General features: G+C 34.0%; 2 protein-coding genes and 1 pseudogene across 2 annotated transcripts; 2 read left to right on the plus strand and 1 right to left on the minus strand.

Moving 5' to 3' along the window:
• The first annotated feature begins 1,809 nt into the window (after positions 1 to 1,809).
• Positions 1,810 to 4,329, plus strand: LOC117240674 (annotated as a pseudogene).
• A 1,455-nt stretch (positions 4,330 to 5,784) lies between these two features.
• Positions 5,785 to 12,402, minus strand: LOC117240676 (survival motor neuron protein 1-like). Its single transcript, XM_033506703.1, has 7 exons — positions 12,358 to 12,402; positions 11,986 to 12,168; positions 11,764 to 11,860; positions 6,863 to 6,880; positions 6,178 to 6,475; positions 5,979 to 6,058; positions 5,785 to 5,910 (listed from the first exon to the last, which is right to left on the minus strand). Exons 1-7 carry the CDS (start codon positions 12,400 to 12,402, stop codon positions 5,852 to 5,854), a joined length of 780 nt encoding a protein of 259 aa, XP_033362594.1. The 3' UTR covers positions 5,785 to 5,851.
• An 860-nt stretch (positions 12,403 to 13,262) lies between these two features.
• On the plus strand, positions 13,263 to 14,543 carry LOC117240675 (adrenodoxin-like protein 2, mitochondrial). The gene is made up of 3 exons (XM_033506702.1): positions 13,263 to 13,686; positions 14,102 to 14,214; positions 14,379 to 14,543. The coding sequence occupies exons 1-3, from the start codon at positions 13,538 to 13,540 to the stop codon at positions 14,516 to 14,518; spliced, it is 402 nt and encodes a 133-aa protein (XP_033362593.1). The 5' UTR covers positions 13,263 to 13,537; the 3' UTR covers positions 14,519 to 14,543.
• Positions 14,544 to 14,580: the final 37 nt, after the last annotated feature.

Below are 14,580 nucleotides of genomic sequence, written 5' to 3' on the forward strand. Positions count from 1 at the left end.
ACATCTGTCGCGAGCTTCTCTTCCTTTAACGATAACAATTGACAACTAAAGCTCGAGAGGCTCGTAAGGATGAACAGCGACCAGTATCTAGAAGCTATGTACTCACCTGGGCAAGGAGACTCCAACACCAAGGACGTTGGAAGTTTCGAGAAGCGAAGATGGAAACTGAAGTAGCACGTCAGGTCAACTCTGGCAAAAACTGCTAAAGAAAGAAAAATCCAACTAATTTGTTTCCAACAATAAAATGAAATTAATTTGTTTCACAAATTATTAACTGGATATTATTCAAAAATTATTCAAAATTCGCTTGATTGATTCGGGGCCCGGGACACTTGGGTCATGCCATTTTGGTAATGGACGAAAATGGCAGAAGGAAGAACGACCGTTTTTTTTCATATTTCTCTTTCCCCGGGAAACGAAAGAATGCCCGAGCACCTTGTTTCATTTCTTCTCGACATCAATTTCAATCTTTTTAAACGAAATATAATCTGAACGATGAAAAGTTCATTCAAATAATGCTCCGCGCCAGACACTCACGAAAATTAAGAAGAAACACGGAAAATTCGCGAATAAAACGGATTTCTTTGTCCCAGTGAGATAATAAATCTCGTACACGTATTGGTTTTTAAAATCAATATATCCACCAATGTGCACTCGTTTAACAAGGGTGATGGAACGTGCCAAAAATCTCTCAAGAGGGTCTTGGCAACGGAAGAGTCGAAAATGTCACAATTATGAATGAAAAATTCGAATAGTTGCTGATTTTACAGTCGAAACCGATAAAGAACTCCAGATATTCCCCCAATTAATTTACAATAAATTCGCGAAAATGATCGATTGCTGACGTCATTGTATTCTAGAAAGATTGTAAAACGATAAGAATTTATTGAAAAAACTTATATTCGATGATAACACTTCTAATAAGAGTACTAAGAGGAGCGATTCTGTACTCACCTTCCTGCCTCGAAGTACCGAACGCAATTAACCGTCCGCCCAGGATGGAACCGTTCGGAACTTTTGTAAGTCACTGCACGGCCGCTGCTTATGGTGGAAATGTAATAGATATAAGTACAGAGCGCGTGAGCGAACTAAAAACGCGATAGAGAAGTAGAGAGAGGATGTTCCGTCCTTGTCTAATGACGCGCACTTGTACAGGAAATATGTAACAGCGGTATACGAGCAGCGTCAGTGTCCACTAGTGTGCATGCCTGATTAAACAAGGACAGGAAGTATCTATACATGGTGTTCTCTTTCTATTTCCATGTTGCATCCATCTTACTATACAGTACACACACTCAGCTATTCTATCATTATATTTGTGCGTTGCTTATGTGTGAACCAAACATTTCCATGACAACAAATCGTTTGTCTCTTGTTTGATGCTCGGTTTTCAACAGAGTTGAAAGAATTTTTTAAGAGAAACGCAATGGACGGGTTGTTTTTAAAGTAATAAACGGAAATTCTCGTATCCATTGAGAAACGATAGGCGATTTGAAAGTGTCACTATGAACGGTGATTTATCGATGCAAGGTAGTATGAATAAGATATTTTATAATCTGCGAAAAAAGGTAAGGAATATTCTAGATTTTAGATTTTAGAATTTCCACGTCACAGACGAGTGTGTTTTGTTATTTGATTTGTAATATTGCTGCAGTTCTCTTAATAGCTGTTCGTTTCATGCGATACTCGCACATAGTATCTATGACTTTTGCTTCTAACAATTTTTATAATTAGACTGTATCAAACATTTTTAACGTTCGTGTTTCATGAAAAATCATGTGTAACTCGTTGAATTCGCAAATGTAACAAAAAATTACATGAAAAACCTTATATTATTGTAATGAAAAAATAATTATATTAGGAGGAGAGTCGTATTTCGGAACGTCATCGGAACATATTATACCTTGTATGTGATTATTTGGAACACAATGGGTGAGTATATTATAATTAAAATATATTCCTAGTTCCAATTCTTTTGAATAGTGTCAGTGACCAATCGAAATAGAAATCAGTGGACATCATGGAGAGAGAAGGCGAAACCAAATTTGAAAATTCGACATCGGTAATTCAGTAGTTAAGAATAACTCCATCGATTATGTAGATTAACTAGTTATAAACAAATATATGAAGTATAAATTCAAATTATTCTTATCCATCTAAAAATTGAAAATTAAAAAGCAGAAGACAAGAAATTATCTTCGAGGATTTATATAGTAAATACATTCTTTTGCCTGTCTTACCTAGAGATAAAACAGTTGTTTGATGGTTATCTTATAGTGTTCAGTCATTGCGAAAAATATTTTTAATTAGTTAAAAACTATAATTAATTAAAAACTACATTTTTTATGTATATAGACGTTAGCGATGTATTATTCCGGGAAGCTCGTCTATCTCCCGAACATCGGGTTTGCGACAACATCGATTTGGAAATTATCGTTGCAGAGTATGAAAATTATTACAAGATGAAATTTCAAAAATATCCCATATTGTGTAAGAAAATAACTGGAAGGCGAATGACGAGGGAAGTGACAAATGCAAGCAAAACGTAAGAATTTAAATTATTTAACGATATTAAACGGTATTCAACGTATTCAACGTATCGTATTCAACGTATCGTATTACGTATCGTATTATAATATGTATCCAGTGTTTGTAGAAGTATTGAGACAAAAGCCAAATCTGTTAGTAAACAAGCGAGAAGTGAGCCTGTGAAAGAGACGAATCTACAGCAGAAGATAACTGATGACAATACGAATCATATTAATCTCGCAATGACAGTGACGTCAATATTCCCCAATGAGAGTGATGGACGTTCATCAGAAGAGCTATTTAACGTCCCAATGGAACAATCCATGCAATCGAAGATATTGAAATGCATTGAAAAGCTTTATTCAGATAATCCGGAATTACGAGGCTGAGGACATCTCATGCGTAAGTTATTTTCGATTAATATACATATCGTAAAGCTTTTAAACGATAAAATTCCCGTCGATAAACCGTCCAACGTATATCGACGATGACGTGATTTCAGTAACGCTTCAAATATCAAATTACGTAACACTTACTTAATATAGAGAAGACGCCATTTTATCTTTGTATCGTCACAGGAGATCATAGTAAACAAATTAGATGTATATTGGGATGACGTTATAGGCCTAGAGGAATGTAAAACCGCTGTTAAGGAGGCCGTTGTGTATCCCCTTAAGTATCATATCTTTTTTGGTGGCCCGTTTTCCCCCTGGAAAGGTATTTTGCTGTACGGCCCACCTGGTACAGGTAAGATACTCGTATTCTTTTCATTTCTGTACATGTTTACAAGAAATATACAAAACAGGGAAAACGAAGTTAGCGAAGGCAGTCGCGACAGAATGTCATTGCACCTTTTTTAACATAACTGCCAGCTCATTGGTCAGCAAATGGAGAGGCGATTCCGAGAAGTATATACGTGTAAGTTGCTTTGTCTATGTAAGTCTCTTTGTTCCTTTGTCTATGAAGGAGAGATTCTAGGTATAAAAAGATTTGATTTTATTTTTCGTCATTTATATATAAATAGAATAGTTGTTTGGAACACGAAATGATATCATATTCGTGATGAGGCAATGAATTTAAGGAATTTCGAATATAATATTTAATGAATAATACATTTGTTAAACTGAACAGGTTTTATTTGAACTTGCCTATAGTCATTCGCCTACAATTATTTTTATCGACGAGATTGACTGGATCGCCACAAATAAAGGAGACTGTATATTGTCTGAACCTGCAAAAAGATTCAGATCAGAACTTCTTTCTAGATTGGATGGATTAGTGTCTAATGAGAATTCTAATGTAGTTCTTCTGGCTACAACTAATTCCCCTTGGTACGTATATCACGTTATTTCAATGTTTTCTAAGTAGAAAATATCGTAATATTTCTCCAAATTTCAAATATGTTATTGTGTTGTTTGAAGTATTCCTTCATTATTATTAGTATAATAGAACGATAATATTTATTGTAAATATGTTATTAGGGGCATTGATGCAGCTTTACCCAGGCGTCTCGAAAAGCAAATATACGTATCATAACCCAATGAAGTTGCTCGACTTGGTATATTCAAATTATACCTTAGCAACCACTTATTAGAAAATACAGATATTGTAAACCACATAGTAAAATGTACTGAAAGATATTCTTGTGCAGATATAAAATTGCTTTGTAAGCAAGCGTGGCTACTAGAAATAAGCCCGATATGGAGGAGACTTGAAAAGAAAGAAGCACCTGTTACCACTTTGAAATATGAATTAAAAAGTTATGAAATATTAGCAAAATTGTTAAAAAAAATGTCACCTACAGTTATGCAAATAGATAAATATGATACGTGGAACAAATAAATACGCAATCGTAAGGACAGATATTGAAAAATATAAATAAATGCATTATCGTTCGAGAAATCATTCGCATGTGTGTGCATGTGTGTATGCGCGCATGTGTGTGCGCGCATGTGTGTCATGTGTGTCATGTGTGTCATGTGTGTGCGCGTGTGTGCGCGCACGCGCTATAGGCTAAGTTTAAAATGTTCGGTTGTATTATATCCTTGTATTATATATGTCGGAGATGAAAGGAAAACCGGAGCCTTCCCTGTGCAATTTTGAGGAAGCCTTCTAATGCTTTAGCCTAGATTTTATCATAACTGTAATTAAGCAATTGTCATTTGTAATTGTTTGATATTTGTGAAAGCGAAAGTGGGTTCGAGATGACAACTGGTCGCCGAACGTAGCCACGGTCACGGGGTAAACGTTTTGCCTGACGAAGGTGTGGATCGGTTGTATTGTTCTCCCTAGAAATCACATAGAATTGTACTTTAGAGATGTCGATATAATGGGACACACGTTGTATTAAGAATCAATCTCCAGACAGAAACTGCCTAGCAACGGCGTTTGAATTTTTCTCGATGTTTCCAAAGAGTATACAACAAACTTTTGACAGAAATTGCCTAGCAACAACGATTGGAACCTTCTCGATGTTTCCAGCGAGCATATAACAAACAAATGCAGTCGTATAGCGAAAAAGATTTTCATCAGATATTCATTCGTGTGATCGCCTTGGAAAGTGATACATCGAGCAATTTACCGAGTGTCTTAGCAATCGTATTTTTTTGTGTTTAAAATTATTCTACGCATAGTAAAAAGTTATCCCGTTGACCGTGGATTCGTTTGAACCCAGGAACATTGTTAATAGCGTTAATTAAATTCATTATTCGTTAGATTTATTATTCGTAAAACATATTATTCGTTACTCTTATTATTCGTTAAACTTATTATTCTTTAATCTAATCATTAGTTAAACTTATCATTTGTTAATCTTATCATTCATTAAACTCAATATTCATAATATTTTGCAAAATCTTGTATATTCGCGTAAATATAATCTCTGTTTCGTAAAACAATGGCTAATTATTCGTTCCTCTTATTGTTCGTTAAACTTATTAATCTTTAATCTAATTATTAGTTAAACTTATCGTTTGTTAATCTTATTATTTATTAAACTCATTATTCATAATATTTTGTAAAATCTTGTTTATTCGCGTAAATATATTCTCTGTTTCGTAAAACAATGGCTAATTCAAACGAAGGATCATTACGCGCCTTAAATCCTAATGATAACCCGACATATATATGTGTGTGTATTTTATCAAAAATATGTTTTTTATGTTTTCTTATCTTAGTAATTATTTTTAAAAAAGTCTTAAAGTCTTATATGAAAATAAAGCTGTTCTTTATTTCAAATAATTGAAGGAAATAAATACAATGAGTTTTATATTTTATTATATCTTATATTATTGTTATATTGTTATTGAAAAAATTGATATAATCAACAGTTCTTCCTGTTCTCTTGATTGTTTCTTGCTCGTTTCAAACCATGATAATAACCTACAAAAGAAATAACATAGTCCATTGAAAATTTAATATACAATAAAATACTTATATGAAATAATTACCTGTGTAATATACCATGTAACCACTAATATACCATGACATCAACATACTTGAAAGTGCGTCTGTATCATTATCTGGTGATCTAGTACATTTTATTAAAATTTCGTATTTTTTTCCAAATAAAATGTTAAACATATTCCAAATTACTTATTAATATTAGAAGTATTCAGCATTCCATTAGAATTTTTAAATTGTACTTACTTGGCCATTAATTGTGGTGGTAAAGGAGGTGCAGGTGGCATTATATCAGTCATCGAATTGAAAGATGGTCCCGGTATGAAGTGATGTTTATACGCATTTGCTTCTTCAGAGTCACAATCCATTTTTTCTACATTATATTTTTTCGAATTTACATTTGCAGAAAAATTAGTCTCACAAGTCTCATCGTTCTCTTCATTGAATTTCTCTTCCAAAGCTTTCTTTTGTTGTGCTATTTGACTTTGCAAACCCTCTGATTCTAAAAGAGAACTCAACTCGACTTTCTGTGTATTACCATAGCCTAAACACAGAGTAAAAGAAATTTTTGTCATTTAATAGAATGACTGAGTGCCATGCGGTTACTGTCCTTACAGGCAATGTATTAGAATTTCCCGTGCATAAATGTATATGTATAAATGTTTGCCTTGATATATGTAGTAATAATCACTCGTCTAATGAGGAGAATTATATTCCAAGCAGCTAATAATGAACAATAAGTAACATGCATGTTTATGGTTCATGACCCTCTATCCCACGGGTCTCCCCATAGACATTGACAGGTACTCCTGCCCAGTTAAGGACCTGCTGAATGACACTGTGATAGACTATGCGAAAGCCTTTACTTCATATATATATGTATTTTTAGTACATTTCTTAATTGACATAACCATCATGCTAAAGGTATTACCTACAAATTTTACAACACGCGTGCTGTTGAGGTTATTCGGTGTGTAAACAGAGAAAACACGTGGATAAATTGTAAGGTAGAAAATATATTTAAATAGAAGTGTAATAAGTAAAAATACAATTTGAGCTGGTTCAGATCCGCACGCTAGCTGTGTTACCTAATAACTGAAAAACCCCGAAGCCAACGTCGCCTGTCTACTGTTTATGGCCTGACTTCGTCGCAGTCTTTTGTCTACACGCTGTCGATGGCTTCAGTGCTTGAGAAAACTAAAAAAGACCAGATGTAGAGTTTTCTTAGAAGTGAACTTCAACACCGTCCCTAAAACTCTACATCCCTACAAACAATTATCTCAAATTTACAAATTATCTCTTAATATTTTCTAACTCTTGTCGTAAATATCTGAAAATTAATTTGTCAATGCCTTCTCAAGTACATTTGCCAGCCGCCTTTCTCTTTTCCATACAAATTAATTTATTACACAAAAAAAAAAATTAGAAGACTAAACAGATCATGTAGAGTTTTTCCTCTTTTTTTTGAGAAGTAATAATCACTTCGACACCCTCCCTAAAAATTCTACATGTTTACAAACAATTACATTTTAATATCTTTTTTACTTTTCAAACCTAACTTTTTCCTTAAATATTCAAATCTCGGTTTTGGCAACGCCTTTGTACATATATCTGCCAATTGCTCTTCGCTTGTTACATACGTTATATCAATTTCGCCTCTATTGTGTAAATCTCGCAAGAAATGATATCTTACGTCAATATGCTTACTTCTTTGATGGAATTCTGGATTCTTAATTAATTTCACGGCACTAGTATTGTCTACACATAGCATATACTTAAGGATCTCTAATTTACATTCAAGAAATATTTTCTTTAGCCACATAATTTCTTTCGCTCCTGAGGCTGCACTGACATATTCAGCTTCGGTCGTAGATAGAGCTATACATTGTTGTCGCTTACATTGCCATGCGATGGCCGCATTCGCATACTTACATACAACGCCTGATGTCGACTTTTTTGTTTCTTTGTCGCCTGCATAGTCAGCGTCGCTAAAGGTTCCGAGACTGCCTGCTTTTGTATATAAGAGTCCCATGTCTGCGGTCCCTTTTATGTAGCGCAAAATTCGTTTGACTAATTTCCATTGATACTGGTTTGGATTCTCTAAGTGTCTCGCCGCTATATTTATTGCAAAGCTAATATCTGGCCTACTTACGGTTTGTAAAAACATTAAGTTCCCTACGGCTTCTCTGTATGGTGCGTTACAATCATTATCGCCTATGTTACTTTCGTTCCAATTAGTCTCGATAGGTGTAGAAACACTGTTTGCCTCATTCATATTAAATTTTTCCAATATGTTTTCGATATACCTACTCTGATGAATGAATATTGAACCATCTTCTAACCTATTAATTTCAAGTTCAAGAAAACTCTTTACTTCTTTCGAACTCGTAATTTTGAATTCTTTATTTAAATCATCGAAGAATTTATCAATTAAAAATTCGTCTGAAGCTGCTACCAGTCCATCGTCTACGTATATGGTCATCAACATTAATTTGTCGTCTTTTGTATAAATATAAAAACAAGGATCTGCGTTACTCTGATAAAATTTTAAGTTCGAGATAAATTTTGTGAAACGTTCCGTCCAACATCTTGGAGACTGTTTTAAGCCATATAGGCTTTTTAGCAATTTACAAACCCGATTTGTACCATCATCATAACCTTTAGGTTGTTTCATATAAATATCTTCTTTCAGACTTCCATATAAGAATGCGGTTTTAATGTCGAACTGTCCGAGGTGTAAATTATTTTTGGCTGCAATACCGAGCATTAATCTAATTGTGTCAAACCGAGCAACGGGACTATATGTTTCCTTATAATCTATGCCTTCTTTCTGTGAACACCCTTTTATTACAAGTCGCGCTTTGTATCGTTCCGAGTTGTCCGGATTTAGCTTTATCGTTAAAACCCACCTATTACTAAGTACCTTCTGATCTTTAGGTTTTTCTACAAGTATCCACGTCTTATTTTCATGGTGCGATTTCATTTCATCATTCATAGTTGTTTCCCATAACTCTTTCTTTTCGGATCTCATCGCTTCATTAAAATCCACCGGTAATTTTTCCGCCACGTACGTTACTGGGTTACCATAAAAATCGGTTCGTTTGATCTTATCTCTATCTCTCAATTGTCTCACATTGTCGCTAGTTCCATGAGGTTGTTTTTCATGTTCCCTCTCTGCACTTTCATACGTACATGCTCTATCGCTCTGCGCACTCACATCTTCGCGCTCGACAATTTTCGGTAAACTTAATTTTACGAATTTCGCATTTTCTAGTTCGGGCTTAAATATTACGTCACGGCTTAATATTACATTTTTTACTGTTGGCACGTACACTCGATACCCTCGTTCGTCATCTAAATAGCCTACCAAATATCCTTTGTTGGCCTTTTTGTTAAGTTTTGTCCTTTTCTCCGCAGGTATGTGAGCAAAGCACTCAGTACCGAAAACCCTAAACTTTTCTAAATTCGGCGGTTTCCCGTACCACAGTTCATATGGTGTTTTCTTATCTTGTCTTGTCGGCCCCGTCTTATTTATGACATGTACTGCTGTGTTCATGGCTTCGGCCCATAAGAACAGCGGTAGATTTGGTTTCGAATATAGCATCGACCGACCTGCCTCTACTATTGTTCTATTTTCCCTTTCTGCGACACCATTCTGTTCAGGAGTGTATGGAACGTTAATCGTGTGCCTAATTCCCTGACTTCTTAAAAATTCTTTGACTTCTTTATTTTGGATTTCTTTCCCTCCATCACTATGAATTTCTTTAATTTTATCCTTAAATTGATTTTCAACTTCTAGGCAAAAGGTTTTTAGTTTTTCAATTACTTCTGACTTACGTCGTAAGAAGTAAATCTTTGTGAATTTTGAAAAATCATCTTTAAATGTCAGAAAATACAGTTTCTTGCCTAATGACTCGACTTCCATAGGTCCACATACATCCGTATAAATAATTTCGCGAGGTTTAGTCGCCCGATTGATTTTCTCGTGAAAACTCGATCTATGCTGTTTCCCGTACGCGCAACCTTCACAGAAAAAGTTATTATCCTCTACAACTTTCATATTTGAATTCTTTAAGAATTCTTTAACATGTCTGATGTTCTGATGACATAGCCGTTCGTGCCATAATTGCAATGTGTCCGCGTTTGACTCCGCTCTATTGCTAAAATTACAAACTGACGGTATGATAACTCGCATATCTACTTTATACAAATTTCCGATAACAGAACCTCTTGCTATTATTTTCTGATTTTGTAAAAATATGCAATTGGTCCCTTCCTTTGAAATACAAAAATCTATGCCCCTGCTTGCGACAGATCTAATCGAAAACAGATTTCTTTTCATACCTGGTACGTATAGAACATCGTTCATTGTACATGTTACCCATTTGCCGTCCACAAAAGTCTCTACTCTGATTTTTCCTTTGCCGCACGCATCCATGAACGGACCATCGCCGATCTCTATCTTCACCGTGTTATCGAATTCTTCGAAAACGCTGAACCATTCCCGTCGTCCTGTCATGTGATCCGTAGCTCCTGAGTCGATTATCCAAACATCAGCGTTTGCCGTTTGTATCGCTGAGGTACTTCCTAATAGACCAATTCCGCTGTGATCCCGATTTTGGTTTCTAGGTTCCTGGTTGTCTTTATTGTTGCTTCTTTCGTTATTTTTAAAACAGTTTTTGCTGGTGTGGCCTTTCCTTTTGCATATAAAGCATCTAAAGCAATCCTTCTTTAGATGGCCAACTTTTCCACAGTTAAAGCAACTTGGTCCTCGTATTCACGTTTACTTGACTGCTTCTGCTGTTCCCTTTTATAATTATTACCTTTTGTTACCAGTGCCACCGATGTTTCCTGGTCGTCTTTCTTCCATATAATTTCTTCCGTCATCAGCCTGGTACTAAGCCTGTCTAAGGTCTTCTTTTCTTCTTCCACGGAATCCCACGCACTGTGAAAATGATCGAATTTGTTTGGTAACACCGATAAAATGCGTGTTATCAGCATTTTCTCGCCAATTTCACTCCCAAGGACTTTCATCTTCGCCGCTATGAGTTCCAACTTTGGTAGGTTGTAAGAGACATTTTCAGATTCTTCCCATTTAAAATCGAAGAACTGCTTCTGGACCATATTTAAATTCTCATCCGACTTCATGTCATATACTGTATTCAGCTTTTTCCACATTTCATGTGCTGTCGTGCAACATAAAAGAAGATCCAACGGTTTCTTTCCTGCTGAGGTCACGATTAATTTTCTCGCTAATCGATCTGCTTTCAAAAATCTTCCACGAGCGATTTCTTTCTCCGCGCTGTTACCTGGATGACACAAATTCCCTCCACACACGTTGATCAGGTCGTCATCTTCCTCCAAAAGTGTACGCATAACAAAACGCCACTGGAGCCAATTTTCTTCGCCGCGTAACATCTCGACCTTCGCACTTGCTGATTCCATTTTAGCACTATCCCTTATTTTACTAAGCACAACACTTTAACAATTTATTCATTTCACGTTGCTACCTTGCAATTTACAGCCCTGGGCCCATAACCTGTTGAGGTTATTCGGTGTGTAAACAGAGAAAACACGTGGATAAATTGTAAGATAGAAAATATATTTAAATAGAAGTGTAATAAGTAAAAATACAATTTGAGCTGGTCCAGATCCGCACGCTAGCTGTGTTACCTAATAACTGAAAAACCCCGAAGCCAACGTCGCCTGTCTACTGTTTATGGCCTGACTTCGTCGCAGTCTTTTGTCTACACGCTGTCGATGGCTCCAGTGCTTGAGAAAACTAAAAAAGACCAGATGTAGAGTTTTCTTAGAAGTGGTAACCACTTCAACACGTGCCATTGTTTTCGTAAATTTTTGATATTATAGCTTCATAAGTTTCTCCATCCTCTGAGTATATTGCACGATAAGGTGCTCCTATGATCCATTTCTATAGAGAGAAGATGTGTATACAAATAAATATAAGTAAATAGCAAAATAAAATAATTTGCTTCTTAATCAATATATTTAATAATATTCTGTATCAAATTTGTAATATTCTATCAAAATCACAACCTTGTGTAATTTACTTGCGTGTTTAGGCTGCTTAAGATTTTGTAGGTTTTCTTTCGGTTGAGAATTTCCAACATCCATTCCCATTCGCTTGATAACTTCTTCTTTTGCTAAATATATTGCTTTATCATATGCTTCTATTAATGCATTATCATCCCAAACATTATCATTGGCTGTGTCTGTATCCTTTTGAGATAGCAAATTATACGTTATTAATATTGATACAAGTATTTTATTATCAAACTATTGCAAATTATCATATATGTCATTTTTCAAAAATTGACTAAAAGGTAGTGGATACTGTTAATTACTATTATGCTAAGATCTTGTACTAAAATAATGTTAAAACCATTACGTTTCCATTACCATACATACGTTTCCATTTCCTCGTATAAAAAGAACATTCATATCATCTGCCATTTTAAAATAACATCATTTAAATATTGAATTTGCTTCGGAAATATTAATTTGTCTCATTTCTTTAACTCTAACACATTGTAAACAATGATGACATTATACCAACTATAATACTAAAAATCTATTCCCCATTCATTCGAAAGATTATTTTTTGCAGCAAGGTTAACATTGAATGTTCCCAAACTTCAATAACTGTATTTTACTTTCTTTACAATATCTAACAATATATTAGAATACTATAAAAAAATATTGTATGCACAAGAAATTGTTTATAGCGAAATAGCAAAAGAATTAATCACATATTATAACTAAAACGAGATTGTTAAGTAGATTATATTATACTGCATATGCGTTAGTGTTTCAGCTGGTAAATATAGTTTTTATATCTGAAGATAAATAAGATTTAATTCTATAAAATTGCATAATGAATTATACATATATCTATTACTATTCGTATTTCCCCTTAGTTGTATGTTGTCAATAGCATCAATCACGAACATATAAATAAATATAGAAGAAACCGTTCGGAAAAGGAAAGGGAAAAATGAACATGGAAGACAAGAAAGTTTTCTTCATATTTAGCGTATGCGTGATACGCTTTGAATGTCTCAGATAAAGATAAAGATACTCTGCTCATTTCTATTTGTTCCGCAGAACGAGAAATTTGTTGTCTTTCATATTGGTTTTTACGATTCAATTTTTGGGCAGTTTTCCCTAGCGAGTGTCGGTCCCTGTTTGATATAACCAGACCGTAATTTATACAGATATGTAATATAGATATATATTTGTAAAACTGAAATCAGATGAAATAAATGTTGCCTCAGGTTTTAAACGTTTAATAAAAACAATATTTCATTTGGAAAAAATGTAAGATATGTAAAATTACACATTGATCATTTTGCTGGTCTTGTATCATAAAACGTGTGGCCCGAAGAGCACGTGTCCGGTAGGGATACGTCACTTGTGTTAGGAATCGTTTTATAACCTATCACAGTAAAGGAACGTCCCAGTATAGCAGCCGAAGAATGCCGTGAAAGCTTTTGCACAAAGTACAATTGATCTACAATTGATATTTTCCGCAATACTTATCTGGTGTTCGGACAGGGTGTCCCATACTCATGATATTTATGACAGTGGAATGGCGTTAGTAAATCAATTACAAAAATTTTCGAGATCAATTCTCGGTATTGCATCAAATTATTCAAAATATACAAGCAACACAACGTTGCCCTTTTTGCAGGCAACAAGAGGAATATCGACCACGAAACCACTTTCAGAAAAACAAGAGTAAGTGATACAAATTTTCTTGTGCTTTCCTTCTTTTTTTAATAGAATTTCAGTACTTACCTTCCAATATAAAATTGGTGTCAAAATAATAATGCTAATAATAATGTCTAAGAAATTTTTTTCTTTGTAGGAGTATAACTTCTAGAAAAATAACATAGTATTAATAGAATAGTATTAATAAGAACAACATTGACAGTGAACAACTAAAAATATAACACTGTTATAAATATATGATATACGAATTTTATTTATGTATTATTAAGACAAGTATATCTTATTTTTAAATTATTTCTATTATTATAAGTGATACATATAATTAAGGTATAATTAAGAGAAGATTAATTGAAGAAACACAAAAAATAAAGAAAATAATTATATTGAGATAATTTTTATCTTTCATAAATATTATTTTCAGAGTAAATATAACGTTTGTTAAAGCAAGTGGGGAGAGAATCAAAGCAAAAGGGAAAGTTGGAGATACTATATTAGACATAGTAGTAAATAATGAAATTGATTTAGATGGATGTGGTATGTTTTAAAGAAGCATAATTTACTTAATTTAAAATAAATAATTTTGAGGTAGAAAATATTTGAAAATTTTCATTTTTATTAAGTTTAACATTCTTATTATTTTTAACTTTTGATACTTTATTATATAAGTATGTTGTAATCTTAAAATATAATTGATATAGGTGCTTGTGAAGGAACATTAACTTGTAGTACGTGCCGTTTAATATTTTCGAAAGAAGTTTATGACGCACTTCCTGACAAACCAACAGATGAAGAATTAGACATGTTGGATTTAGCATATGAATTAACAGATACGTTATAATCAGTAATATTAATAATCAGTATCAAATTATTCACATTATTAATTCTATTACCTTTTAATAT

Source organism: Bombus vosnesenskii, unplaced genomic scaffold (assembly GCF_011952255.1).
Source record: "Bombus vosnesenskii isolate JDL3184/JDL3185 unplaced genomic scaffold, Bvos_JDL3184-5_v1.1 scf7180000014835, whole genome shotgun sequence".
NCBI lineage: Eukaryota > Metazoa > Arthropoda > Insecta > Hymenoptera > Apidae > Bombus > Bombus vosnesenskii.